The sequence below is a fragment of the Salmo salar genome, chromosome ssa15, assembly GCF_905237065.1.
Source record: "Salmo salar chromosome ssa15, Ssal_v3.1, whole genome shotgun sequence".
Classification (NCBI taxonomy): Eukaryota; Metazoa; Chordata; class Actinopteri; order Salmoniformes; family Salmonidae; genus Salmo; species Salmo salar.
This window is the reverse complement of record NC_059456.1, coordinates 37,465,458-37,493,161: the sequence shown is the minus strand read 5'-3', so window position 1 is coordinate 37,493,161 and position 27,704 is coordinate 37,465,458. Positions and strand designations below refer to the sequence as shown.

Sequence of the window (27,704 nt, the reverse complement as noted above, 5' to 3'; positions counted from 1 at the left end):
GTGGGCAGCCTATGTCTGGTCTGGTCGCAGCCAATGAGCAGGTGGTGTTTGGGTGCGATGAATAGAGTGAAGAGAGGGTTATTCTCCCTCCTACACCATGTGATGACGGCCAGACTGACTATAACACTGGAGCGATGGTTTTTAGTCACTTTCAACAGCAACAAAACGGCAACAGCATCACTGACGTAAAGCAACCACAAAAAGAACTGGAGCAGCACCGCGCTCAGAACAACGGGACTTTGACTTGGTCATCCAATATTGGGAACAAACACAGAGAATGGAAATAGACAGCATACTGAATGGAGTGAGGATGTCGACGGAATATGTCGCCTTGAGTCTTTGACTGTAATTTCTAGCAGTCGGGCACAGCATCTTTCTGATTCTGAATTGCAATGCATTCGGTAAGGAGAGTTATGACAGGAGTTGCTGCAGGGTGCCGCATTGCCTGACCGCTTGCAGGTAGCATAGTGTAATGCTTTTATGGTAATTGTAATGTTAGGTTATTTTGGGTGGGGATGGATGATAACGGTTGTCTCACAATTGTGTGTTTAGGCTTCCAACATAGCCACGTTAGAGATGCAATCGGTGACTGAACATAGGCTATTCATATACCTAATTGGGAAGTCAGCAACAGCCAGTATTGCGACTGATTTGAGAGCTATAAATGTCAACGTATGAAAAGAAAGTTGGAAACAGAAGTCAAATGTTAGATAGGTACAGGTGGAAACATAATGGCGCTGTCCAAAAAGTGAATGCAGCCTATGTTGCACCTTCTATCACAGGCCTACTCAGGAGGACCCAGGACGATATCTGAAGTCAGGCTTTGATTTTAGGGAACTGATTGAGAGGGTCCAATAGGCATATACGTGACGCATTCATTGTTGGAGGTTTTGGCTCCATCGACGGTAACATTTTACCTACCATTCAATATTGGCCGTGGAAGCAAGGACGATGGCTCACTTGCAAGCGGGCTTGTCTCCAGAAACCCTGGAGAAAGCCAAGGTGGAGTTAAAGGAGAACCCCGACACTCTACATCAGGACATTCAGGAGGTGAGGGACATGATCATCACCCGCCCAGACATTGGCTTTCTTAGGACAGAAGATGCTTTCATCCTGCGCTTTCTCCGAGCGCGGAAATTTAATCATTTCGAGTCGTTTCGCCTCTTGGCCCAGTATTTCGAATATCGTCAGCAAAATCTGGACATGTTTAAAAACCTCAAAGCAACCGACCCGGGAATCAAGCAAGCTCTCAAAGACGGATTTCCGGGGGTGCTGACCAACTTGGACAGATATGGCAGGAAAATACTGATTCTCTTTGCTGCTAACTGGGACCAGAGCAGGTAATGTCCGTCTGATATTTGGGAGCTGTCCTTTCAGAACTACTGTAACGACTTTCCCACAGATTTGTGGCATTGGCTTTGTTATAGCCTAGTCTCACGAATTGATTCGAAACATAAATTGAACTATTAACCAAAAGGCAAGCCCTGTCAGTGTCTCATTGATGTAGGCCAGGGCATGGGCATAGACTGGGCTGCATAGGTCAGTAAAAATGCTATTACCCCACTAGTGAATGAGGAATGTAAGTGTTGAACCAGATACAATCAAATTACGTTTCACCACATTACTTTAGAGATTTGAGTATGTGATTTATTTTACTTTTAGGGGCCCACTCATGGGATCTCCATAGTCACAATGAAAACACATTAGTAATTTCACACAATAGCAGGATGTGATAAACACACAAAAGGCCATCAGGAGTGCCTATTAACTTAATAACAGCACTCATACAAGTCATCTCTGCAATCTGAATCTCTGTGTATTACTCTCCTGAATGAAAAGGTTAAAGAGTCACATTATGTATTTACTGCCAAACAAGGGTATGCTGGTTACATTTCATTTTTACAGTTAACTATTTAACTGGGATTACAGTACTAGAATAGTCTCCTAATGCTTTTGCTGTCCTCTATAGGTATACATTTGTGGATATACTGCGATCTATTCTGTTGTCGCTGGAGTCCATGATAGAAGATCCAGAGCTACAGGTGAATGGATTTGTCCTGATCATCGACTGGAGCAACTTCACGTTCAAGCAAGCCTCCAAACTAACACCGAGTATGCTGAGACTGGCCATAGAAGGTCTACAGGTAATAGTCTCAACATTCTTATAAACCTTCTCTTTGCTGGGCTCCACATCACTCGGATTAAGTTCTTAGCTACTTTTGACACTAAACTCCATTTACTGAGATTACTCAGATGACTCCTAATTTAGAGGGGTTTGCTACATTTACTCATTTAATCAAGCCTAAAACAATAAAGGTCTTTAGGGATTTTGAATACACCAGACACTTGTCAGTCTTGCAGTGTGGAAGTGCAGATCTTTGTTGTTGTCATGGTCGGTTATAGAAATATAGCACTACTGCTACTAGTTTATATGGGGGCAACATTAGCGACAACTTTCTTATCATTCTCTTGGTAATGTGACAAACTCTTATAATGTAAAAGCACATCCACTCAATAATCACTCCTCTGTACTCTCAGAAATGACTTTACAATCAAAGACTTGCATAAGAAATTAATTACGACATTTCCATTTTGATTTCTGAGCCTATGATTGCAATCTTCAGCAGGTGATGCAGAGACTCAAATTTGAACAATATTCCTTTGACCCTGTTCAATATTTTCTAATGGAATACAGAAGACAAGGTCTCTGTCCAAGTGCATCCTTTGGGAGGTGGCCAACCAAATTATAAATATGATGTGTAGCCTAATAACAAAATGCATACAGCAATTGCGAATTACATTTTTGTCATTTAGCAGACACTCTTATCCAGAACGACTTATAGGAGCAATTAGGGTTAAGTGCCAAGCTCAAAGACATAGAATGATTTTTCACCTAGTCGGCTCTGGGATTCGAACCAGCAACCTTTTGTTTATTGGCTCAATGCTCTTAACCGCTAGGCTATCTGCCAACCAATTCCTCTGTAGTCCATCATTCAAATTTCAATGTATGGAAAGTTAAGATAGACTAGTTTTATAGCTGTGTAGCCATGTAATATGTAGCCATGTAGAGCGTAGGCTGTTATCACCAGAAAGGTTCCTTGACTGAATATCAATGGAGGACCATGATGAGGCCATTGCACATTCCACTGCCTCTCCAGACACAGATTAGACTGTGAATAATTGATCACTGCTATTAGTATCTCAGCCTCCCAATGTGCCGCTATCAAATCATGCGGGAACACTGTTGTCATCCTTTGAATGGAAAATAAAATAAAACCCAACAGAAACATTGTACTAACTAATGGAATCAGCCACATAATCAACAGTTACTGGCTAAATGTTTCTCCCTGTCTGAGTCGGAGACGAAAAGCTCCAACTGAAACCCATTTCAATCTGAGCAGGTTTATATCTACACTACATAATATATGTTCATCAGCTCTACAATAGTAGATACTTCATAAGGTATATATGCTATTTATTATATGGTATGGTATCTTCAACTATTGATTTTCCACCTCAAGACACAAAATATGTTGTCCAGTGCCTGACCCTTGTACTCATAATGCTTCTCTCCAGTGTAATGGATAGTGGTGACATCCTATCTGTGAGCCCGCTTGACACTGAACACTGAGAGCATCTCAGGGTGTTGTGGCCCTCTGGTGGGTTGTGTAATGACATTGAAGGGCTCGTGTGTGCCAGCCCGCCTCATGATTCACTATGACTGTCATGAAGGGCCTGAGCTGCTAAAGAAATCACACACAAAGAAAAGCACATTCAAGACATCAACATTAGGTTTTCATCCTCAGCTGAGGTTAACACTCGTTGCCTCTATGGGTATTGATTTTTGAAATTGCCAAGACGTCAAGATGTTGTTCTTTTTTGTTGTGAAGGACATGTTATAGCTAATGATTTATCCATATTACATACCATTTGTACTTGCATCAGGTGCAGCTCACTGTTTGCTGCCCACCAGTGTGTTTGTGTGTGTCTTCCGGATCTCAGTTCAGCTTCTTTATCATTTCCTGTCAGTACATTTGTTAATGCACGTGGGTCGTGTGTTCAGAATAACATGATGAAATTCAACATTACTGACAACAATTACATTTTTTTTTTAACACTTCCACTGGCAACAATGAAAACACTCTGTTTACAGAATTTGAAAGAGATTATGGAAGATTCTGAAGCTTAACAGAAAAATGAAAATGAACCAAAAATCTGAACATACCCCATAAGGATATTTCAAAACGCATCTCCAACTGTGTCTGCTAAATAACTAAATTGTAATTGTCAATGTGTGATAATTCAGTTTCCTATTCCCAAACTGACAGTCACATCTATTGTTGTTGGAATAGCTAATACACAGAGCACAGCTCTAGTACAGATTTCATTGAGTATTGCAAAACAAAGAGAAAGAAATTAAGACTTGTTTAAAGTGTGGGTATTCTTGGCAAATCAATACCAAGAAAAACAAATGGTTGAAATGAGTAGAACACTCCATGCTGGCCTTGGTTTCCCCAAGCTATGCTTTGTTATCTTAGAGCCTCTGTTGTTTCCTCTTGCTCGCTCGCTCGCTCTCTCTCTCTCTCTCTCTCTCTCTCTCTCTCTCTCTCTCTCTCTCTCTCTCTCTCTCTCTCTCTCTCTCTCTCTCTCTCTCTGTCTGTCTTAGCCATGCCTTTGTCCCTCTTAGTCTAGAGAATAACCTGTGTTCGGCAGCCAATCACAAAAGACCAGTCTTCCCCATCCCATCCCACAAGTTTCCGTGGCAACCTGTCCAACCGCCATGCTATGTACTCTCCAGATGGACTGTGCTGCTAGATGAGAGAAACACACTTCTGCCATTCTCTCTCAGAGTGGGTGATGATGTGTGCATTGTTTCTGTGGGTTTAAGACAGATTGGGGGACAAATGTTTTACATTAACATAATTCTGCAGATGTAGGGCTGTAGTCAGTCCCTCTCTCCATATGGTCTGCTTCCCCATAATTATGTAATTTGGTGCAATGGTGTTAATTCACATCTTAAAAGGTGACAGCTTAAAACCCATTTAGCCAGGCTCAATCAATTAGTTATATATGATCAATAAATTATATATGAGTGCAACACATTTTCAAATGCTCTTACATTTTTAAATTTGAGCCATTTAGCAGACGCTCTTATACAGAGCAACTTACAAGAGCAATTAGGGTTAAGCTCCTTGCTCAAGGGCACATCGACAGATTTTCACCTTGTCGGCTCGGATTTGCACCAGCGACCTTTCGGTTACTGGCACAATGCTCTTAACCGCTAGGCTACCTGCCGCCTAATCTTCATCACTATTATTAATGATAGTGGGAAATCGTCAGTGAAATAATTGGAACTGCGAGAGGTTCATACTTGGAGCTATTTTTAGAGCTCATTTTTTTAACACTCTATAAAGTATTCATATTGCATTGCCATTTTTTTCTAAGTGTATTGTGGTGAAAACTACATTTTGTTCATTCACAAAGGAATGTGTTTTTCCCCCTGCGTATGGCTAATAGACTTAATTCAGTAGCAGCAGATAATGCCGTGCTGTGCTTTGAGGACAGTGGCTGTAGCTATACAGTATATGATGTTCTGTCTGAGGCTTGGGAGAAGGAAAGTCTACTTTTGTGAAGAGGTGTAGAATAAATATGATTTATGGCTTTATCCTTTAGAATTAAAGTGCTAGATAATTTGATGGAATAGTTATTTTTTTGCTGTGCGTTAACTTGGGCTTTGCCTGAGCTTGGTGTGCCCTTGAGAGTGGTTCAATTGATTGAAAGCTGTCTATGTCTATGTCTCTGTCTATGTCTTTTCCCTTTGTTATCTAACATCTAATCCCTGAGATTGTATATCTATTAGATGCCCAGTCAATTTCTCACCCATCAATACTCTTCTACATACTGTAGATACACATTGTATATACACTACATGACCAAAAGTATGTGAACACCTGCTCGTCAAACATCTCACGCCAAAATCATCTGCATTTGTGTGGAGTTGGTCCCCCCTTTGTTGCTACAACAGCCACCACTCTTCTGTGAAGTCTTTACACTAGATGTTAGAACATTGCTGCTGGGACTTGCTTCCATTCAGCCACAAGAGCATTAGTAAGGTTGGACATTGATGTTTGGCGATTGGGCCTGGATCGCAGTCGCCATTCCAAATCATCCCAAAGGTGTTCGATGGGGTTGAAGTCAGGGCCAGTCAAGTTATTCCACACCGATTTCGACAAACCATTTTTTATGGACCTCCCTTTATGCACGGGAGCATTTTCATGCATTTTCATGCCTTCCCCAAACTGTTGTCACAAAGTTAGAAGCACAGAATCATCTAGAATGTCATTATATGCTTCGCGTTAAGATTTCCCTCCTCTGGAACTAAGGGGCCTAGTCCTCCACCAAACTTTACAGTTGGCACTATGCATCCAGGCAGTTAGTGTTCTCCTGGCTTACCGTCGTACTGCAAGACGGTGAAGTGTGATTCATTACTCCAAAGAACACGTTTTCACTGCTCCAGAGTCCAATTGTGGCGAGCTTTACACCACTCCAGCCGACGCTTGGCATTGCATATGGGGATCTTAGGCTTGTGTGCGGCTGCTCGGACATGGAAACCCATTTCATGAAGTTCCCTATGAAGAGTTATTGACGTTGCTTCCAGAGGCAGTTTGGAACTCGGTAGTGAGTGTTGCAACCAAGAACAGACAATTTTTACGGGATACACACTCCAGCACTCGGCGGTCCCGTTCTGTGAGCTTGTGGGGCCTAGCACTTTGCGGCTGAGCCGTTGTTTCTTCTACACATTTCCACTTCACAATAACAGCACTTACAGTTGACTGGGGCAGCTCTATCAGGGCAGAAATTTGACGAACTGACTTATTGGAAAGGTGGCATCCTATGAAGGCTCTTCAGTAAGGCCATTCTACTGCCAATGTTTCTCTATGGAGATTGCATGGCGGTGTACTCGATTTTATACACCTGTGAGCAACGGGTGTGGCTGAAATAGCCGGATCACTAATTTGAAGGGGTGTCCACCTACTTTTGTATATATAGTGTATGTGTCAGGGTTAGGGTCAATTCAGGATGTACACTGAAATTCCAATTCCAATGATCCTCAATGATTTTCAGTGGGGAAAAATGTGAATTTTCGTTTACTTTCTGAATTGACGGGAATGGAAATAGAATTGACCCCAACCCCGTTATGTAGTAATGCAGGGAGAAAACCCTATTCCCAGACAGATACTTCTTACAATCCACTGAGCAAAACATTTTGGTCAGTATTCTTAGTCAACTCAGTGTTACTGTATTGTTTGGATGCAAACTATGATTCATGCATAGATAATGATGTCATTACAGGTGGATGAAATAGCGCTTGAGCTTTGAAGGGATTATACAGTGTTTTTCCTTTTCTACTTGTGGTGAAAACTCCAGTAGAAGAACACTGATCAGATCCTAATGCCATTCTATTAATAACTTAATGAGCTATGATATATTCCCATCGATTGCATGTTTTATTAAGCCCACCCACAGGATGGATGAATTGAAAGCAGCAAACCACTCGACATGGTTCTCTAAGCTTGCCGATAACGCAGTGGACTTGCTCCATTGTATTCAAATTGTATTTATGAATTTAGTCCTAAACTCGAACCTTTTCAATGTGTTTATCGCCAAAGTATACCCAAAAGATGTGAAATATGGATTTGACCTTCCCTCAGTTGTGTCTGGACTTTTATCAAGGGCAAGTCTGTATAATATTTATAGATTCGACCTGTTAACACATTTCGAGTGATTCAGAAGAACAGAGCCTTTCCTCAATGAGAGGTCAGGGATTATGCTGTGCTGTGCTCAATAGTGCAGTATGCACATGTAACAAGTTCAACCAAAGTGCTCAATCCATCTCGCTGTCTGACTGGGAGTCTCCCATCTGAATGTTCAGCTCCACTGCCTCGTATCCCACAGCCCTGTACAGGGGACTCTCAGCTGGCTGAGGAATCAGCAGCAGACATACAGTATTTTGGACCGAGGGGCAGAGGAAAACCAATTGTTAGTTTGCTTGCCTCAGATTCCGATTCCGCTTGGCACTCTGGAGTTGTAATGTTGTTTCTCCTGCAGAAGAACTGTGCTGGTCTGGTCTATAACAGAATGTGGTTTTGCCAATAAGTGTAGCTTCATTCCTCACAATGAACTTTTCCCCAACTTTTTCATTTTACTTTTTCCCAAATAAAGCAGGCCGGATCTGGCAGGTGCAGATAAAGTGTCTCCTGTGGTGCCTACGTTATTGACGTGACCTATCGTTTGTGACTGTCTCTCTTCTCTCTCCTTTCTCCTCTCTCTATTTCCATGGCTACGTATTAACCCAGGGTCTGTCTCTTCAAAGAAAGCAGAGAATGTTCAATGGCTTTATGTCATTTTCAGTTTTCACTTAATGTAGCTCTCAATCAAAGCCTTCCCCAGATAGCCTACTACAGAGTGCTGTGGGCCTGTTTATATAGTAGTCTGCTGTTAAAGTAGTGCATATGAAGAGGCCTGATTCCAGTAAAGGCATAGCCGTTGGAAGTAGTGGTGCTGAGGGTGCTGCAGCACCCCCTGAAAAATCATAATAATAAAATATATATATACTGCTCAAAAAAATAAAGGGAACACTTAAACAACACAATGTAACTCCAAGTCAATCACACTTCTGTGAAATCAAACTGTCCACTTAGGAAGCAACACTGATTGACAATAAATTTCACATGCTGTTGTGCAAATGGAATAGACAACAGGTGGAAATTATAGGCAATTAGCAAGACACCCCCAATAAAGGAGTGGTTCTGCAGGTGGTGACCACAGACCACTTCTCAGTTCCTATGCTTCCTGGCTGATGTTTTGGTCACTTTTGAATGCTGGCGGTGCTTTCACTCTAGTGGTAGCATGAGACGGAGTCTACAACCCACACAAGTGGCTCAGGTAGTGCAGCTCATCCAGGATGGCACATCAATGCGAGCTGTGGCTGTCAGCGTAGTGTCCAGAGTATGGAGGCGCTACCAGGAGACAGGCCAGTACATCAGGAGACGTGGAGGAGGCCTTAGGAGGGCAACAACCCAGCAGCAGGACCGCTACCTCCGCCTTTGTGCAAGGAGGAGCAGGAGAAGCACTGCCAGAGCCCTGCAAAATGACCTCCAGCAGGCTACAAATGTGCATGTGTCTGCTCAAAAGGTCAGAAACAGACTCCATGAGGGTGGTATGAGGGCCCGACATCCACAGGTGGGGGTTGTGCTTACAGCCCAACACCGTGCAGGACATTTGGCATTTGCCAGACAACACCAAGATTGGCAAATTCGCCACTGGCGCCCTGTGCTCTTCACAGATGAAAGCAGGTTCACACTGAGCACATGTGACAGACGTGACAGAGTCTGGAGACGCCGTGGAGAACGTTCTGCTGCCTGCAACATCCTCCAGCATGACCGGTTTGGCGGTGGGTCAGTCATGGTGTGGGGTGGCATTTCTTTGGGGGGGCCGCACAGCCCTCCATGTGCTCGCCAGAGGTAGCCTGACTGCCATTAGGTACCGAGATGAGATCCTCAGACCCCTTGTGAGACCATATGCTGGTGCGGTTGGCCCTGGGTTCCTCCTAATGCAAGACAATGCTAGACCTCATGTGGCTGGAGTGTGTTAGCAGTTCCTGCAAGAGGAAGGCATTGATGCTATGGACTGGCCCGCACGTTCCCCAGACCTGAATGCAATTGAGCACATCTGGGACATCATGCCTCGCTCCATCCACCAACGCCACGTTGCACCACAGACTGTCCAGGAGTTGGCGGATGCTTTAGTCCAGGTCTGGGAGGAGATCCCTCAGGAGACCATCCGCCACCTCATCAGGAGCATGCCCAGGCGTTGTAGGGAGGTCATACAGGCACGTGGAGGCCACACACACTACTGAGCCTCGTTTTGACTTGTTTTAAGGACATTACATCAAAGTTGGATCAGCCTGTAGTGTGGTTTTCCACTTTAATTTTGAGTGTGACTCCAAATCCAGACCCCATGGGTTGATAAATTGGATTTCCATTGATTATTTTTGTGTGATTTTGTTGTCAGCACATTCAACTATGTAAAGAAAAAAGTATTTAATAAGATTATTTCCATTCATTCAGATCTAGGATGTGTTATTTTAGTGTTCCCTTTATTTTTTTGAGCAGTGTATATATATAAATGGGGGAAAAAATATTAAAATCCACAAAAGTGGGCCTTTAACTTCTATGGGCTACGTGGGACGCTAGCGTCCCACCCGCGGGACACAGCCAGTGAAATATCAGGGCGGCAAATTCAAAAACAACAAAATGTCATAATTCAACTTTCTCAAACATACAACTATTTTACACCATTTTAAAGATACACTTCTCCTTGATGTAAACACATTGTCCGATTTCAAAAAGGCTTTACAGCGAAAGCAAAACATTAGATTATGTTAGGAGAGTACATAGACAAAAATAATTCACACAGCCATTTTCTAAGTAAGGACGTGTCAATAAACCCCAAACCACAGCTAAATGAAGCACTAATCTTTGACGATCTTCATCAGATGACACTCCTAGGACATTATGTTACACAATACATGTATGTTTTGTTCGATAAAGTTCATATTTATATCCAAAAACAGCATTTTACATTGGCGCGTGATGTTCAGAAAATGTATTCCCACCAAAACCTCCGGTGAATGTGCACATCAATTTACAAAAATACTCATCATAAATGTTGACAAAATATATAACAATTATTTCAAGAATTATAGATAGACTACTCCTGGATGCAACCACTGTGTCAGATTTTAAAATAGCTTTACGAAGAAAGCACATTTTTCAATATTCTGAGTACATAGCTCGCCATCACAGAAAGCTATACAGACACCCGCCAAGTTCGGGGCAACCTAAACTCAGAATTAGTATTATAAATATGCTCTTACCTTTGCTGATCTTCGTCAGAATGCACTCCCAGGACTGCTACTTCCACAAGAAATGTTGTTTTTGTTCAAAATAATCCATATTTATGTCCAAATACCTCTGTTTTGTTCGTGAGTTCAGAGTACTATCCAAAGGCATAACGCGCGAGCGCGGTACCAGAGACAAAAAGTCAAAATGTTCCATTACCGTACTTAGAAGCATGTCAAACGCTGTTTAAAATCAATCTTTATGGTATTTTTAACGTAAAATTGCGATAATATTCCAACCGGACAATAGCGTATTCATTCAAGGAGAAAAAGAAGGAACGGCGCACTCGTGGGATCGAGCATATCCAATCCCTTTGTTGCCAGGCAGTCCACTCAGTAACTGAGCTCCTATTATCTGCCCAGTGACAGGAGAATACTGAAACAACTTTCTGAAGGCTTTTGACAGCCAATGGAAGCCTTAGGAAGTGCAACGTAACCCCACAGATACTGTAGTTTCGAAAGTGACTAGAAAGAAGAACTACAATTCTCAGATCCTCCACTTCCTGGTTGACTTTTTCTCAGGTTTTTGCCTGCCATATGAGTTATGTTATACTCACAGACACCATTCAAACAGTTTTAGAAACTTCAGAGTGTTTTCTATCCAAATCTACTAATAATATGCATATTCTAGTTTCTGGGCCAGAGTAGTAACCTGTTTAAATTGGGAACGTTTTTCATCCGGCCATGAAAATACTGCCCCCTAGCCCAGACAGGTTAATAGTGCTGTAATAGCGGACCAATATAGCGTCTGTTGCATGGGCCAAAATATTTTTTAAGCGCCCTCTCCCTTGAAAATAAACAATAATAAAACGCAACATCCCCACCCCCAAACTACTTCCAGTGGCTGTAAGTAAAGGGATATAACAAAGTAGCATCTTCACTTCAGGTTACATTTTCTTTTTGAAAAGGACTCCACTAAATTGATGTTTTCTTTTTTCATTTTCACAGCAGGATTAATTCACTCCATCCTTTATCAATGACTCCTGAAAAGAGCAGAGCTGAATTTAGAGAGCTTGTCAAGCCAATCTCTCACAACTTCCACCGAAGTCGGTCCCTCTCCTTGTTCGGGCAACGTTCGGCAGTCGACGTCACCGGTCTTCTAGCCATTGCCTCTCCACCTTTCATTTTCCATTTGTTTTGTCTTGTTTTCCCGCACACCTGGTTCGCATTCCCTCATCAGACTAAATGTATATTACCCTCTGTTTCCCCCATGTCTGTGTGTGGAATTGTTCTTTGTGTAGGGTGTTACGCTACAGGCTGGCTTGCGCTAGGTTTGTTTCAAACCTACGTTTGTTTGTTTTGTTTAATCCTGTTCATGTCACTGTGGTTGTGCTTTGTGCTGCCTTGCCTGTGCCTTTGGGCCAGGGTGTATATTAAAGTTCTCCTATTATCACCCATCTCTGCTCTCCTGCGCCTGACTTCCCGGCAACCAGTCACTCACCCCGTTACACAATCCTATGAAAAGAAAAATGAATCCAGGAAAAGATGGGCTCATCAGCTTTACAAAAAATAATGTGAAAACATGAGAGCCGCATTCCAGAATGTTCAACATCAACAGTAGTGGAAAAAGCACAGATTGACAATTCAAATAATCAGATTTACATATTATAGGCTATAACTTTTAGTACACCATCTCATCTCTTGGGTTTGCATGCATATACCCCTTTGTCATGTTTACGAATCAGTTGCCAAATTCATTCCAGACCATGAAGCTCAAATTCAAATGAGATTCATTCAAAATGGGGATAGTGCATTCACTGTTGCAATCGGGCTAATCAGCATTTTCTGGTTGACAAATCACATGTCATCAGTGTATACCATTGAGTCCTTGTGGAACAACACATTCTGGGATTTTGCCAGTATGTGTTCATCAGTGTTCACTAAGGGGTTTGACAACTTGGCTTTATAGGCTTCTATTGCCATCAGTGCCTCTCTGCAATGCAAGGAAAGTCTCATCAGCAATCTCTGCCTTGTTAGGTGGGCTGCCCTTGAATTTCTGCCCTAGTTTCTTGCTTTTGTTGCTTGGGAAACTCTGTGAGGTAACATCAGGCAACCTATATGCCTTCAACAAAAGGACAAGTACATCAGGAGGCTAAACTGTGACATAACAGTCACCAAGAGATAAAAAAAATATATATGTTTGGTTATTAACTAATACATCTAAACAGAAGCTAATAAATCAATTGAAATGATCTTGTGATAAAAGATCTTTGGAGCCCTGCAAAATGGCCCACGTATGCCCACGTCCATCTGTTCATGTTCCATGTTGCTGGCTTCTGATGATGCTTGGATGTCATTTGCCTTTTTAGTTGCTCACAGTTAAAGATGCATATGCAGAAATCGCTCCGGCATTTCCTGGTTGCTAAAATTCTTATAGTTCTCCTAATTTAAATTTATGTAACAAAACAATTAAGTATAGTGTAGAGAATCATTGTACCATCTAAACCACTGTGAAATGTATTTTCCATAACCCGAAATGTTGTATTTTCAGCTGTTTGAAGCTGGTGTACAAAACAGAAAGTAAAAGACACAAAAATGAAACTTAAGAACGGGTAGCATAGAAATAGCACACATATAGCAGATCTACCGCTTCTTAGACTTGCTTTCAATGAGAATGACAGATGTATAACACACATTTCTATGTGAATTTGGTCTGGTCACCCAAAAAGTTACGTATTGCAGCTTTAAGCTTCATGCTCTCTCAATTATGGAAGTTTTCCTCTCCAAATGAAACTGCAGCAGAAGTAGCTTGTAGCTAGAATACATCAAAGAGGGCAGCAGTGGTTTTTCTATTCTTCCCCTTTCCCTCCTTCCTCCAACATCGCACTAGAGGTACAGACCAACAACAACCAGAGGAGGAAGACGAAGTCTCCATCCTGCATTCTATTTTGTGTTTCTTATACATTCAGTGTATAAAACATTAAGAACAGCTGTTATTTCCATGACATAGACTGACCAGGTAAATCAAATCAAATGTTATTTGTCACCTGTGCTGAATACAGGTGTAGACCTTACAGTGAAATGCTTACTTGCAAGTCCTTAACCAACAATGCAGTTTTAAGAAAATACCCCCCCAAAAAGTATGAGATAAGAATAACAAATAATTGAAGAGCAGCAGTAAATAACAATAGCGGGGCTATATACAGGGGGAACCAGTACAGAGTCAACGTGCAGGGGCACCGGTGTTGTACTGTTTTCTTCCAGGTGAAAGCTATGATCTCTTCTTGGTGTTACTTGTTAAATTCACTTCAATCAGTGTAGATCAAGGGGAGGAGACAGGATAAAGAAGAATTTTTAAACTTTGAGACATGGATTGTGTATATGTGCCATTCAGAGGGTGAATGGGCAAGACAAAAAAATTGAAGTGCCTTTGAACGGGGTACGGTAGTAGGTGTCAGGCGCACCGGTTTGTTTCATGAACTGCAACGCTGCTGAGTTTTTCACACTCAACAGTTTTCCGTGTGTATCAAGAATGGTCCACCACCCAAAGGACATCCAGCCAACTGTGGGAAGCTTTGGAGTCAACATGGGCCAGCATCCCTGTGGAACACTTTCAACACATTGTAGAGTCCATTCCCCCGAAGAATTGAGGCTATTCTGAGGGCAAAAGGAAGGTGTTAGGAGGTGTTCCTAATGTTTGGTATACTCAGTGTATAATGCAGATGGCGCCTTCATCCTAGTCAAAGCTGTCGGATGTATCACTCTCCCTGTCCACTATCAGCTGTGCCTTATGATGTTGTGCCAGAAAACAGAGTCTCAGCCTGTGAGCAGTTCTACTGGTGCCAGACGCTGGACCGCCCAGTGTCCTTGCAGCCAGGCCAAGGGATGCTAACCCAGCTGTCCAGCATCACCATGGCAACAACGGCTGTCCTTCCTGAGATAGACAGAGCCCTTAAAGCTCAGTTCTGTCGTCTTCACCATCAAAGCATATGGCTCTTTTCTCTCTCAGTCCAGGAAGGGCAGAGCAAACACATACTAGCCCCACTGAGGAGAATGAGGAGTATCCTAAACATACGATGGACTGATCCCTGGGATGTAAAGGGATTAAGGTGTATGGATCCTTCTGTTTGGCTTCTAGGCCTAGACGTGCACATGAAGCTATTAGTGCCCTGCTTTAAAAATGAACAGCTATCTGGTTATCCTCAAACTACGCATAGCCAAGAGACAAGATCTATCTCACACTGCAAGGATACCCTGTCACTTCAACTTTTTGTCTGAAAGTGTGATAGAGAGAATTAGTGTTGTGAGTTGATTACCATGCTTAATAGAGGTATACGTCCCGCTGGGTAGATAGGTATAGCACAGCTTGTGTTAATGAAGAATTCCCAGCATTGGTTCTCTGAGCTGGGAGGAAAAAACTCACAGTCGTCTGTGATCTTAAATGTCTAGCCTGATGAATGTGGATTAAAAACTGAGACAGATTTAAGAGGGAAACCCTACTGAAAAAAAACATAATAGCCTAATTTTCAAGCTGGTCCACGCTGGGCTATGTTGTCCATGCAGGTCCGATTGCTGGTCAAGATGGTCTGACCAGCATGGTCTAGCTGGTTAGGTTGGCCAACAAGCTGGTCAAGCTGGCGATGCTGGTGAACAGCTCATGCTGGTATGCCGGTGATTCTGGTATGCAGGTGACCAGCTCATGCTGATGTGCTGGTGATGGTGGTATGCTGGTGACCAAGCTGGTCCATGCTGGTCTATGCTAGTCCAGCATGGTCTAGCTGGTGAAGCTATTCTGCAATACCACGCCCATCATTATCATATTTCCCAGCATGCTCTATTGTATTTTGCTCAATTGGCTCAATTGCCCTCAGCTATGTTTATGTTTTGCTGTGTTCTAGTGTACTATGGAATATATTGCTTTCTTATTCTTGACACTTCTCCCAGACATATTTAAGGTTAGAACTACCTTTCTAAGTGTTCTGATACTTCTAGCTTGGAGTTAAATTTTTATGATAACATAGCTACAGTATTTCACTTTAAAGTGTGTATAGTATTGCTTACTAGGTGTGTCCAATCAATTTTAACCACTCCCTCTTCAAATTAGGGTTAATTGGAAAAGCTGTTAAAAAGAGAACATTGTATTATTTCTTTGTACTCCCTGACGAAGGCCATGCAGCCGAAACGCGTCAGATTTTTTAAAACATTGTTTCTATTGAACATGCCATACTAATAAAGGCATTTTAATCAATTATATGAAGAGTGCCTTGGTCCTCCTTTCTTTTTGATGCTCTATTGCAGTTTGGTTTTTGGAATTGTTTGTTTCAATATCAGTATTTTTGCGTGTACTTGATTGATTAATCGATTAAATTATCTTGTGCTACACAAAGATAAATAACATTTTCTAAACTAATCCAATCTGTTAGTTGCAGTTATTGCACCTGTTACTGAAATGGTTGTTCCAGTTTAGGTGGTTTACAGTGCATTTGGAAATTATTCAGACCTCTTGACCTTTTCCACATTTTCTTGCAATACAGCCTTATTCTAAAATGGATGAAATTACTTTTTTCCCTCATCAATCGACACGCATTACCCCACAATGACAAAGCGAAAACAGGTTTTTAGACAATTTAGCAAATGTATTTTTTTTAATACCCTATTTAATACCCTATAAGTACTCAGACCTTTTACAGTGGGACTCGAAATTGAGCTCAGGTGCATCCTGTTTTCATTGATCATCCTTGAGATGTTTATACAACTTCATTGGAGTCCACCTGGGGTAAATTCAATTGATTGGACATGCTAAAATGTCCAATGACCTGTTTTTGCTTTGTCATTATGGGGTATTGTGTGTATATTGATGAGGAAAAAAAAATATTGAATACATTTTAGAATAAGGCGTAACTTAGCATCCCTTGGGGTGGCAGGTAGCCTAGTGGTTAGAGTGTTGGACTTGTAACTGAAAGGTTGCATTATCGAATCCCTGAGCTGACAAGGTAAAAATCTGTCGTTCTGCCCCTGAAGAAGGCGGTTAACCCACTGTTCCTAGGCCTTCATTGAAAATAAGAATTTGTTTTTAACTGACTTGCCTAGTTAAATAAGGTACAATCTAATAAATAACAACATTTGGAAAAATTCAAGGTGTCTGAATACTTTCCGAATGCGCTGTAGGTAGTGTCATTTATTAATATTTCTAACCCTGGCAGTCATTCTGAATGCAGATTTTAGGTGAATGAAAGTTCCATTTGTTGGATAACCCCAATCTGTCTGGATTCCTATAGGAATTAAACATTACTTTGCAAGCCAGCATAATGTGACATGATGCTGGTTATGCTGGTCACTAGTGTCCAAAACACAGTGAAGGCTGGTCAGCAGCAAAACACAGCAAAAGGCTGATCACCAGCAAAAACTAAACAAAGACACCAGCAAAAACACAGTGAAGAGACCAGCAAAAACCAAGCGAATGCACCAGCAAAAAAACTGCGAAGGCACCAGCAGAAACACAGCGCAAGGCTGATGACCAGAAAAAACACAGCAAAGGCTGATCACCAGCAAAAACACAGCGAAGGCTGGAAGGCTGGAGACCAGCATGACCAGCCTACAGTATGCTGGTCTATGCAGTTTCTTTTCAGCAGGGAAGCTACAGTGAGCTAGCAACACCATTGTCAACTACCTCCATTAGCTAATTCAATTAATACAGGTAGCCATTACACCAGTCTTAAACTTCAGTAAAGTCTGCAGAACAGATGGGAACCACACTTACACATGAAACTGAGGCTTTACCAACATGTTAAATGTTGTGAGACTATTGTGTATTTTGAGCTTTCCTGGTGATTGTCCTCCCACGGGTTTGACTGTAGCTGTGATGTTGCTCTGCTGCGGTGCCTGTGTGAGCTGACTTTACCCCAGACTGTGTCACTAGATTACAGGGTGCACTCTGGATGTTCCTCCTGCGTCCTCCTCACAAACAATCCCCTAAATCATCAGATTGCTCCTTTACATGAACTTCTCCCCAGGGACACAGTTCTGCTGCTCGTCAGCAAACCCTGTTATATCAGTGTATATTCTCAGAATACTCCCTGTGTCCAAATTATAACAGACCATTATGATAATAATGTTCAACCTACAGTGCCTTCGGAAAGTATTCAGAACCCTTGACTTTTTCCACATTTTGTTACGTTACAGCCTTATTCTAAAATGGATGAAACATTTTTTTTCAGCAATCTAGACGCAATATCCCATAATGACAAAGTGAAAACAGGTTTTTAGAATTCTTTGCAAATGTATTCAAAATAAAAACAGAAATACATTATTTACATAAGTATTCAGACCGTTTGCTATGAGACTCGAAATTGAGCACATGTGCATCCTGTTTCCATTGATCATCCTTTCGATGTTTCTACAACTTGATTGGAGTCCACATGTGATAATTTCAATTGATTGGACATGATTTGGACAGGCACACACCTGTCTAAATAAGGCCCCACAGTTGACAGTGCATGTCAGAGCAAAAACTAAGCCATGATGTTGAAGGAATTGTCTGTATAGGTCTGAGACAGGATTGTGTCAAGGCACAGATCTGGGGAAGGGTACCAAAACATTTCTGCAGCATCGAAGTTCCCCAAGAACACAGTGGCCTCCATCATTCTTAAATGGAAGAAGTTTGGAACCACCAAGACTCTTCCTAGAGCTGGCCGCCCGGCCAAACTGAGCAAAGGGGGAGAAGGGCCTTGGTCAGGGAGGTGACCAAGAACCCAATGGTCACTCTGACAGAGCAGAATGTGAGAAACTCCCCAAATACATGCTTGTAGCATCATACCTAAGAACACTTGAGGCTGTAATCGCTGCCCAAGTTGCTTCAACAAATCAAATCAAATCAAATGTATTTATATAGCCCTTCTTACATCAGCTGATATCTCAAAGTGCTGTACAGAAACCCAGCCTAAAACCCCAAACAGCAAGCATTGCAGGTGTAGAAGCACGGTGGCTAGGAAAAAATCCCTAGAAAGGCCAAAACCTAGGAAGAAACCTAGAGAGGAACCAGGCTATGAGGGGTGGCCAGTCCTCTTCTGGCTGTGCCAGGTGGAGATTATAACAGAACATGGCCAAGATGTTCAAATGTTCATAAATGACCAGCATGGTCAAATAATAATAATCACAGTAGTTGTCGAAGGTGCAACAAGTCAGCACCTCAAGAGTAAATGTCAGTTGGCTTTTCATAGCCGATCATTGAGAGTATCTCTACCACTCCTTCTGTCTCTAGAGAGTTGAAAACAGCAGGTCTGGCACAGGTAGCACGTCCAGTGAACAGGTCAGGGTTCCATAGCCGCGGGCAGAACAGTTGAAACTGGAGCAGCAGCACGGCCAGGTAGACTGGGGACAGCAAGGAGTCATCATGCCAGGTAGTCCTGAGGCATGGTCCTAGGGCTCAGTTCCTCCGAGAGAGAGAAAGAAAGAGAGGAAGAGAGAATTAGAGAGAGCATACTTAAATTCACACAGGACACCGGATAAGACAGGAGAAATACTCCAGATATAACAGACTGACCCTAGCCCCCGACACATAAACTACTGCAGCATAAATACTGGAGGCTGAGACAGGAGGGGTCAGGAGACACTGTGGCCCCATCCGATGATACCCCTGGACAGGGCCAAACAGGCAGGATATAACCCCACCCACTTTGCCAAAGCACAGCCCCCACACCACTAGAGGGATTTCTTCAATCACCAACTTACCATCCTGAGACAAGGCCAAGTATAGCCCACAAAGATCTCACCACGGCACAACCCAAGGGGGGGCGCCAACCCAGACAGGAAGACCACGTCAGTGCCTCAACCCACTCAAGTGACGCACCCCTCCTAGGGACGGCATGGAAGAACACCAATAAGCCAGTGACTCAGCCCCTGTAATAGGGTTAGAGGCAGAGAATCCCAGTGGAGAGAGGGGAACCGGCCAGGCAGAGACAGCAAGGGCAGTTCGTTGCTCCAGAGCCTTTCCGTTCACCTTCACACTCCTGGGCCAGACTACACTCAATCATAGGACCTACTGAAGAGATGAGTCTTCAGTAAAGCCTTAAAGGTTGAGACCGAGTCTGCGTCTCTCACATGGGTAGGCAGACCATTCCATAAAAATGGAGCTCTATAGGAGAAAGCCCAGCCTCCAGCTCTTTGCTTAGAAATTCTAGGGACAATTAGGAGCTCTGCGTCTTGTGACCGTAGCATACGTGTAGGTATGTACGGCAGGACCAAATCGGAAAGATAGGTAGGAGCAAGCCCATGTAATGCTTTGTAGGTTAGCAATAAAACCTTGAAATCAGCCCTTGCCTTAACAGGAAGCCAGTGTAGGGAGGCTAGCACTGGAGTAATATGATCACATTTTTTTGCTTCTAGTCAGGATTCTAGCAGCCGTATTTAGCACTAACTGAAGTTTATTTAGAGTACTTAGTAAAAGGTCTGAATACTTATGTCTTTTTTTAAATATAAATTTGCTAAAATTTCTAAAAACCTGTTTTTGCTTTGTCATTATGGGGTATTGTGTGTAGACTGGTGAGAGGAAAAACAATTTAATCAATTTTAGAATAAGCCTGGGATCTGGGATCTGGATACTTTCCAAATGCACTGTATGTCTCAAACCTGCATGGTAATGTAACAGCACGGAAAAAGCCAATATCAGTGCAATATTGTAACATAAATGGACTGGGTCATTTTCAATGAGCAACGTTAACATGAAGCCAATAATGCCAATATGCAAACCCATCAAGATAAATCTGTAACGTTGGACAAGGAAATGAAAAAGAACAGAATTACCTTCTATTTACATTCTACAAAACAATGTTCAAATCCACTCTCATTATCCAACATACCCTCCTCATAATGTAGTTTGAATAGAATAAAACAATATATACTCTTAGCGAAAACACAGCAAAAGTGGATTACCATACCAACAGGTAGAATAGTGAGTGTATTTGTGTTTTTTATTGCCCACAGGACAGCTTTCCTGCCAGGTTCGGAGGAATCCACTTTGTGAACCAGCCGTGGTACATCCACGCCCTGTACACTGTCATACGGCCCTTTCTGAAGGATAAGACAAGAAAAAGGGTAAGATGGGAGGATGTTGTTGACTGAACATTCTGAAAAATCACTTTGACAGAGACCAACAAGTCAACTGTGTTGCTGTAACCAATGAATGTCAGGTCATTCTATTGAACATACAGCATCGGTTATTATACTTTCTGAATAGCTGCTGTCATAAGCATTGTTCAGGTCAGGACATTTGCTTTTCAAAAGAGCAAATCTATCCACTCCAACAAACTGTAGACTTTTATAACGTGCTCTTAGACAGTATATACTCATTATCTATCTGTGTCAATGTTGTGTTGTTGTTTTGCACAGTGCTTGACTTGGAGTAAAACAGTATTGTTTACAATTAGGTGGAGAAGCTCCACAATACTTTTGAGCTATTATTCTATAAGAGGAACATGATCTAAAGTGGTAGAATGTTCGAGGTGCCGGTACTCAGCTCCGGTGAGCTCCCGCACAAGTCAACCGCTGGTTTTGTCCATCCCTCTCTAGATCTTCATGCATGGGAACAACCTGAACAGCCTTCACCAGCTCATGCACCCTGAGATCCTGCCCTCTGAGCTGGGTGGGATGATGCCCCCCTACGATATGGGCACCTGGGCCCGCACCCTCCTGGACCACGCCTATGATGAGGAGACTGAGTACTGCCCCGAGTCCTACTCCCTGTCTGTCAAAGACCTGGAGAAAGACCTGTCTCCCAAAACCATGAAGAGGTCAGTCTAGACTCTGGACAGTCATGTTATTCACGTGTGTCAATGTGATAGATTGTGTATTGTGTGTCTTCATACGAGATAAAGGTGGAGGTGTCTTCTAAGAAAGCGATATGTTAGTCTGTCAGATATGTCATAACTGATGTATTGTTTCCATTTATAAACTGGATGGTTCCAGCCCTGAATGCTGATTGGCTAAAAGCTGTGGTATATTTAAGAAATAATGCCTGTGGGGGTGTGGTATATGGCCAATATACCACGGCTAAGGGTTGTTTTCTTAAGAACGACGCAACGCGGGGTGCCTGGACACAGCCCTTAGCCGTGGTATATTGGCCGTGTATCCCAAACCCCTGAGGTGCCTTATTGTTATTATAAACTGTTTACCAACGTAATTAGAGCAGTAAAAATAAGTGTTTTGTCATACCCGTGGTAAATATGGATACCCATATATATATATATGACAAAACACTTATTTTTACCGTGATATACCATGGCTGTCAGCCAATCAGCATTCAGGGTTCGAACAACCCAGTTTATAATAGACCATATTCCACTGGTATGACAAAAAAATACTATTTACTGGTCTAATTTCGTTGGTAACCAGTTTATGTGTTGTGTCGTGCATAAGAACAGCCCTTAGCCATGTAATATTGGCCATATACCATACCCCCTCAGGTCTTATTGCTTAAATATATCATAAAGTATATGGTTCATGTAATAACCACAGAAATAGGGCAGATATGGAATATACTGTACGTAGGGCTTCCTAGAGCTAGAAGAGTAAGTAGGGCTTCCTAGAGCTAGAAGAGTAAGTAGGGCTTCCTAGAGCTAGAAGAGTAAGTAGGGCTTCCTAGAGCTAGAAAATCAATGGAAAACACATCCTACAGTAAGAACAATCCTTCATTAAATTGCACTACACGTGTAGTTCGGTGGAAATTATCCAACCATTATGTAGAAATTATGTTGAATATAATAATAAATTACATTTATCAATCTGACTCCATTATTCTGTGAATAAATGCAACATGCTCTGTACGTCTCTGGAGGAATCTAGTCAAGGTAGCGAGCCTTACATCTCCTCTCAGTATGACTATAATGATCATGTGTCTAACTTGCAACATTATGCAATTATTAAGAGACTAGATACAAAGAGCTAATCCTGGCAACCAATGTTCAAGCATTAATTTATTCAGACAAGCAGATCAGAGATGTCAAGGTGTTACCCAAACGTGTAGCGTAAATAACAACTACAAATAGACCTACTAAATGATGAACGTGTAGTCAAAGAATTACTCTGTAAAACGAGGAATGTATTTACTCAATTCAGCTAATATAATTTATTAGTCACAAAATAATTAACGCTCAAACAATTACAGTGTACATGAAATACATGATCCATTGCAGACTAGCACAGTAAATGACTACAACCAATAGGATAAGACTTAACGTGGTTACACATGTCTTCAATTCAGAATAATCTCTAATCTAATCAACTCAATTTAAATTGTTGGAGCGCACCCCTGTGTCACTCCCTCTTTGAACTACCCGCTGTCCGACGAATAAAATAACAGTTTCCCAGTGTTACGGTGCTGATATGAGACGCACCAAGGCGCAGCGTTTGTTGAGTTCCACATATTTATTTAAAGTGAAACTTCTTCAACCAAAACAATTAACAAGCAACACAACATGACGTAACAAGCACCACCACAAACAAACAATATCCCCCCAGGCAGGTGGGAACAGGGAACCCTTAAGTATGATCCCCAATTAGAGAAAATGAACATCAGCTGCCTCTAATTGGGAACCATACTAAGAGCACCAACATAGAAATGGAAAGACTAGAACACCCCCCTAGTCACGCTCTGACCTAAACACCATAGAGATCCAAGGGATCTCGTGACACCCAGTAACAATAATTCCATAGCACTTACAGTACAATAAAACATATGGTATCAAAATTCATAGCTCTTAACGATCTCTCGAACAGTCCAAACATGACAATTTAATTCACACTGTAGCATTCATTTTGCCGATTTCACATTTTCATCTAATTTCACATCTCCAAAGGTGTCTGTGCTCTCAGAGTTCTGTGGGAACGTCCCTCCCCGCAGAAAACACAGATAATGTGTTGCTGACCACTGTGATTGCCCACAGATGGTCATTCATCCAAACAATGTCATAAATCGTGATTGAGTCATCACGCTGCGCCTCGACGCCTTCAAGTCACCAGTCCTGAGTATCACCTTCTCTCTTTCTTCCACTACACACTGTAGTGCAGAGCACAAAGATCCATATGCTTGTTTGTGTGTGTGGTGTATTAATGCCCTCTCACTGGCATAATTTTGTTGGATTGCTCTGAGAGATAAGCATTGAAAATTGTATACTTGGAGATTATCTTATTTATTCACTATTCAAAATGCTAAACATTGTTCTGTGTGTTTCATTCAGGTGAGTAGTTTAGGAAATCCTCCTTGACATATACACTACTGGTCAAATGTTTTAGAACACCTTCTCATTCAAGGGTTTTTCTTTATTTTGACTATTTTTACTTTGTAGAATAATAGTGAATACATCAAAACTATGAAATAACACATATGGAATCATGTAGTAACCAAAAAAGTGTTATACAATATATTTCATATTTGAGATTCTTCAAAGTAGCCTCCCTTTGCCTTGATGATAGCTTTGCACACTCTTGGCATTCTCTCAACCAGCTGCATGAGGTAGTCACCTGGAATGCATATCAATTGACAGTTGTGCCTTCTTAAAAGTAAATTTGTGGAATTTCTTTAATTCTTTATGCATTTGAGCGAATCAGTTGTGTTGTGACAAGGTAGGGGGGTATACAGAAGATAGCCCTATTTGGTAAAGACTAAGTCCATATTATGGCAAGAACAGCTCAAATAAGCAAAGAGAAACAACAGTCCATCATTACTTTAAGACATGAAGTTCAGTCAATTCGGAAAATTTCAAGCATTATGATGAAACTGGCTCTCATGAGGACCGCCTCAGGAATGGAAGACCCAGAGGTACCTTTTCTGCAGAGGATAAGTTCATTAGAGTTACCAGCCTCAGAAATTGCAGCCCAAATAAATGCTTCACTGAGTTCAAGTAACAGACACATCGTAACATCAACTATTCAGAGGAGACTGTGTGAATCAGGCCTTCATGGTCGAATTGCTGCAAAGAAACCACTACTAAAGGACACCAATAATAAGAAGAGACTTGCTTGGGCCAAGAAACATGAGCAATGGTCATTAGATCGGTTTAAATTTGTCCTTTTGGTCTGGTCCAAATTGGACATTTTTGGTTCCAACCGCCGTGTCTTTGTGAGACGCTGTGTGGGTGAACAGATGATCTCCGCATGTGTGGTTCCCACTGTGAAGCATGGAGAAGGTGGTGTTATGGTGTGGGGGTGTTGGCTGGTGACACTGTCTGTGATTTATTTAGAATTCAAGGCACACTTAACCAGCATGGCTATCACAGCATTCTGCAGTGATACGCCATCCCATCTGGTTTGGGCTTAGTGGGAATATAATTTCTTTTTCAACAGGACCCAATGACCCAACACACCTCCAGGCTGTGTAAGGGCTGTTTTACAAAGAAAGAGAGTGATGGAGTGCTGCATCAGATGACCTGGCCTCCACAATCCCCCGACCTCAACCCAATCGAGATGGTTTGGGATGAGTTGGGCCGCAGAGTGAAGGAAAAGCAGACAACAAGTGCTCAGCATATGTGGGAACTCATTCAAGACTGTTAGAAAAGCATTCTCGGTGAAGCTGGTTGAGATAATGCCAAGCGTGTGCAAAGCTGTCATTAAGGCAAAGGTTGGCTATTTGAAGAATCTCAAATCTTAAATATATTTCTATATATTTGTATATGTTTAATTACTACATGATTCCATATGTGTTATTTCATAGTTTTGATGTCTTCACTATTATTCTACAAAGTAGAAAATAGTCCAAATAAAGAAAAACCCTTGAATGAGTAGGTGTTGTAAAACTTTTGACCGGTAGTGTATCATTTTTTGACAGTCTATTGTCTCAGTGAGTTTTTTCAGGGCTGTGTCTCTTACGACTTACTGGGTCGTGAAATGAGCATTAGACAAAAAAAATGAATATGATGCACTGATCTGCACTCAATTGACGGAGCTCTGACTTCTTCTGAGTGCGCTAGCTACTGTAGCAACCTTCTGGAGCATGAACAGAAGTGATGGACTTTTACCTTCGGCAATAAGCTCAGTTCCACTCCTGCTGCCTCACAAAACCCTCTGACTAAACCTGTATAGACATATGACTGTCATGAAGGCCTTCTTGCCTTGGGGAAATTGGCCACTCTAATGTCCTTTTTTTGAGAGCCATCTCAATTTGTCAAGTGTGTTTGTGTGTTTATGTGTGTGCATGCATGCATCTACGTGTGTGTGTGTGTGTGCCTACCTGAAAGGAAATACATGCACTTCCCCGTTCATAGCACAGAATCTTTAGTAAAAACATGTTTGGATTCAGCAGATTTGAATCATTCTCATTGACATTTCTGTTTACCAAGACAGTAGACCGACACAGCAGGCAAAGCAATGAGAGATACAGCACAGTATGGGATTTTCATAAAGGACATAAAAGCATTTAATAACGTCTTTATTCCTATTGTTAAGCACTCTGTTGCCCTGCACTGCCCTGTATCTGTGACAGAGGAGCATTTGATTGGTGTATCATAGCATCCTGGCCAGGGTCCTAATGTATGGTGAACTAAAGGCTGTAATCACCAGCAGCCATATGATCTGAAGTGACTTCTTTAGTCAGGGCTATTATCTCCCCACTGTACACTGCCATTCATACACTCCACAAAGTTCAAGCAAACATTACCTCATGAATTACTTGATTAAAATAACAAAATTGTATATGAGTCACTGTTAGAGAAGTATATGTTTTGTATGATGAGCCACTGTGTCATGGGCACCCCATAATGACGAAGCCATACTGTACTGTGTGACTATGATGTCTGTGAGTGGAGACAGATCTGTTTTACTTTACTGCTGCAGTAATTACATAGCTCCCCGCTAGCAGCAGTAGCTGTATGACCTAAATGTTAACCTCACTGAGGCTGACGTGATTGAGTTCTACTATTCATTCCAATGGTCATTTAGCCCCTGTGTTAATACTGTACATTCATACATTTTATTTTGTTTTGGGGTGGGTTTTTTTGTCACAGGTGAATGAAGCTCTGGTTGTTGACTTAGTTATCATCATCAGTCATATGAATCTTTATCTGTCACGGTAGACACAGGAGACCAACCTGTCCCAGATTTCTGCATGATGAATGATAGCTCCCGTTCCCCAAAGCAGCTTAGGCTTTTATTAGAGAAATATATCAAAAATAGGTCAGATCAGTGTCTGAGTGTGACATTTTGTGATCAACTTTTCGGGCTCATGTACTAGACAAGATAACACCATTTCTTTTTCTAGGAGAAGATCATTTTTATTGATGGTTTTGTGTGCTTGTGCGTGTGCTTGTGCATGTGTGTGCATTTGTGTGTTTGCATGTAACCCAAGGCCTCTTCTGAAACAATTGATGCGGAGGGATTTTGGGATGCATTTATGAAACCCATCGTATATTACCCATCGCCTATGACCCCCATGTGTGCTACCTGCTCTGCAGGATGCAAGGGGGCTCTGGGGCTCACACCTTTTCATCCCCTCCTTTGTACTTGAGTAGGTGAGAAGTCATCAGTGATAATGCTTCACTGAGCACAGGCCTCTCTGATGCTAGTCATCTTTTATTTATATCCACAGGTCCCAGTCGGTGGTGGAGCCCGGAGTTCTTAAACGGCCAGAAAAAGTGAAGAGCGAGGAGGAGAACATGCAGCCACTGCTCTCGCTGGACTAATGTACAGTCTGACACAACACAAGCAGCCTAGAAAACATTGACCCTCAGACAGACAGACAGACAGACAGACAGACAGACAGACAGACAGACAGACAGACAGACAGACAGACAGACAGACAGACAGACAGACAGAC

General features: G+C 42.0%; 1 protein-coding gene across 1 annotated transcript; it reads left to right on the top strand.

Annotated features, from left to right (window-relative positions):
• LOC106571370 (clavesin-2) lies at nt 1-27,704 on the top strand. Its single transcript, XM_014144385.2, has 5 exons — nt 1-1,340; nt 1,970-2,144; nt 20,885-20,995; nt 21,470-21,690; nt 27,477-27,704. The coding sequence occupies exons 1-5, from the start codon at nt 952-954 to the stop codon at nt 27,568-27,570; spliced, it is 990 nt and encodes a 329-aa protein (XP_013999860.1). The 5' UTR covers nt 1-951; the 3' UTR covers nt 27,571-27,704.